The sequence below is a fragment of the Nicotiana tabacum genome, chromosome 21 (genome assembly GCF_000715075.1).
Source record: "Nicotiana tabacum cultivar K326 chromosome 21, ASM71507v2, whole genome shotgun sequence".
NCBI lineage: Eukaryota > Viridiplantae > Streptophyta > Magnoliopsida > Solanales > Solanaceae > Nicotiana > Nicotiana tabacum.
Genome location: NC_134100.1, coordinates 65277749 through 65279722, shown reverse-complemented (window position 1 = coordinate 65279722; position 1974 = coordinate 65277749). Strand labels below are relative to the sequence as shown.

The following is a 1974-nucleotide window of genomic DNA, read 5'->3' as shown; positions in this document are numbered from 1 at the left end:
TCTGCAGCTATTACAGCTTCAGTGCCATACACCAACATGTATGGCATTGCCTTAGAAGATGTCATCATAGTAGTGCACTAACTGAGTAGGGCAAATGATAATTTCTTATGTCATTGCCTGTGATTGTCCACTATCTTTCGCAAGATCCTCTTAATGTCTTTGTTGGCTGCTCCAACTACCCTATTCATCTATGGTCTATATGTTATGGAGTTAAGATGGATGATTTTGAACTTCTCGCAAATCTCCCTCATGATATCGCTGTTGAGATTGGCTGCATTATCAGTTATGATTGACTCTAGAATCCCGAATCTACAAACGATGTTGTTACGAACTAAATCTGCCACTACTTTCTTCGTGACAACCTTGTATGTAGAATCTTCAACCCATTTAGTGAAGTAATCGATGTATACCAATATGAAATGATACTCATTCGTTGCAGCGGGTTCTATAGGTCCAATCATATCCATGCCCCAAGCGACAAACGGCCAATGAGAACCCATCACGTTTAACTCATTCAGCAGAACCCGGATGAAATCCCCATGAATCTGACACTGGTGGCACTTTTGCACGTAGCGGATGCTATCCTTTTCCATGGTCATCCAAAAATATCCGACCCTCAGAACCTTATTGGCTAGGGTGAAACCATTCATGTGAGGCCCGCATGTTCCTGCATGTATTTCTTCCAATAATCTCGTTGCCTCGGCAGCATCTACACACCTTAAAAGACCCAAATCCGAGGTTCTCCTATATAGGACTTCCCCGTTAAGGAAAAAAGTGATTTTATAATCTCTTCAATGCTCTCTTCTGACTATTAGTGGCACTCTCTGGATATTCTCTTGCCTGAAAGAAACTTTTGATGTCGTGGAAACAGTATGCATGCTGATCTCGAATTTCTATCTCGATAGGGTCGATGTAATTCTTGTCCGAATGTTGAATCATGGATGACAAAGTTGCAAGAGCATCGACAAATGCATTCTGGATTCTGGGACATGCTTGAACTCGATATTGGTGAATTAGCATATCGGAATCTCCTATGACCAATAGTTCCTTGATGTTCATTTCTACTGCCATCCTAAGCCCGAGGATGCACGCCTTGTATTCAGCCATATTATTTGCACAAGGGAACCTTATCTTGGATGAAGCCAAATAATGTTGTCCCGACTCGAAAATAGGGCTGTCTGAATTCCTACTCAGTTGAAATCTGTAGCTCCATCAAAAACATTTTCCAACCTGGGTATGACTCTGAAATGTCCTCCCCAACAAACAACACTTCTTCATCTGGGAAATATGTGGTAAGTGGTTCATAATCCTTATCCGTCGGGTTTTATACAAGATGATCGGCCAATGCTTGTCCTTTGATAGCTTTCTGCGTCACGTACACTATGTCAAACTCACTGAGAAGAATCTTCCATTTAGCTAACTTTCTGATAGGCATCGGCTTCTGAAATATTTACTTGAGTGGGTAGAGTCAGGATATCAAATATATGGTATATGCCAATAAGTAATGTCTTAACTTCTGAGCGATCCAGGTCAAAGATCAATATGTCCGTTCTAACAAGGTGTATCTGGCTTCGTATGGCGTGAACTTCTTGCTCAGGTAGTAAATAGCTTGCTCCTTCTTTCAGGTCTCATCATGTTGTCTCAACACGCATCTGAATGCATTGTCCAAGACAGACAAGTATAGTAGCAGTGGCTTCCAGGTTTAGGAGGAACCAATACTGGTGGACTCGACAAATATCCCTTGATTCTGTCGAAAGTTTTCTGACATTTCTCTGTCCACTTTGTGATAGCATCTTTCTTCAATAACTTGAAATTCGATTCACAGATTACTGTTGATTGGGCTATGAACCTGCTGATGTAATTCAATCTCCTGAGAAAACTCATCACGTCCTTCTTGATTTTGGGAGGAGGTATGTCTTGAATGGCCTTGATCTTTGCGGGGTCCATCTCTATTCCCTTTCTACTGACGATGAA

The 1974-nt window shown here is 41.5% G+C and overlaps 1 protein-coding gene across 1 annotated transcript; it reads right to left on the bottom strand.

The window, feature by feature from the left end:
* Positions 1–780: 780 nt before the first annotated feature.
* Positions 781–1107, bottom strand: LOC142175264 (uncharacterized). The gene has a single exon (XM_075241849.1). It carries the CDS (start codon positions 1105–1107, stop codon positions 781–783), a length of 327 nt encoding a protein of 108 aa, XP_075097950.1.
* Positions 1108–1974: the final 867 nt, after the last annotated feature.

What these genes read in the sequence shown, in the direction of transcription:
- LOC142175264 (XM_075241849.1), bottom strand. Translation starts at nt 1,107, where the DNA reads ATGGCTGAATACAAGGCGTGCATCCTCGGGCTTAGGATGGCAGTAGAA.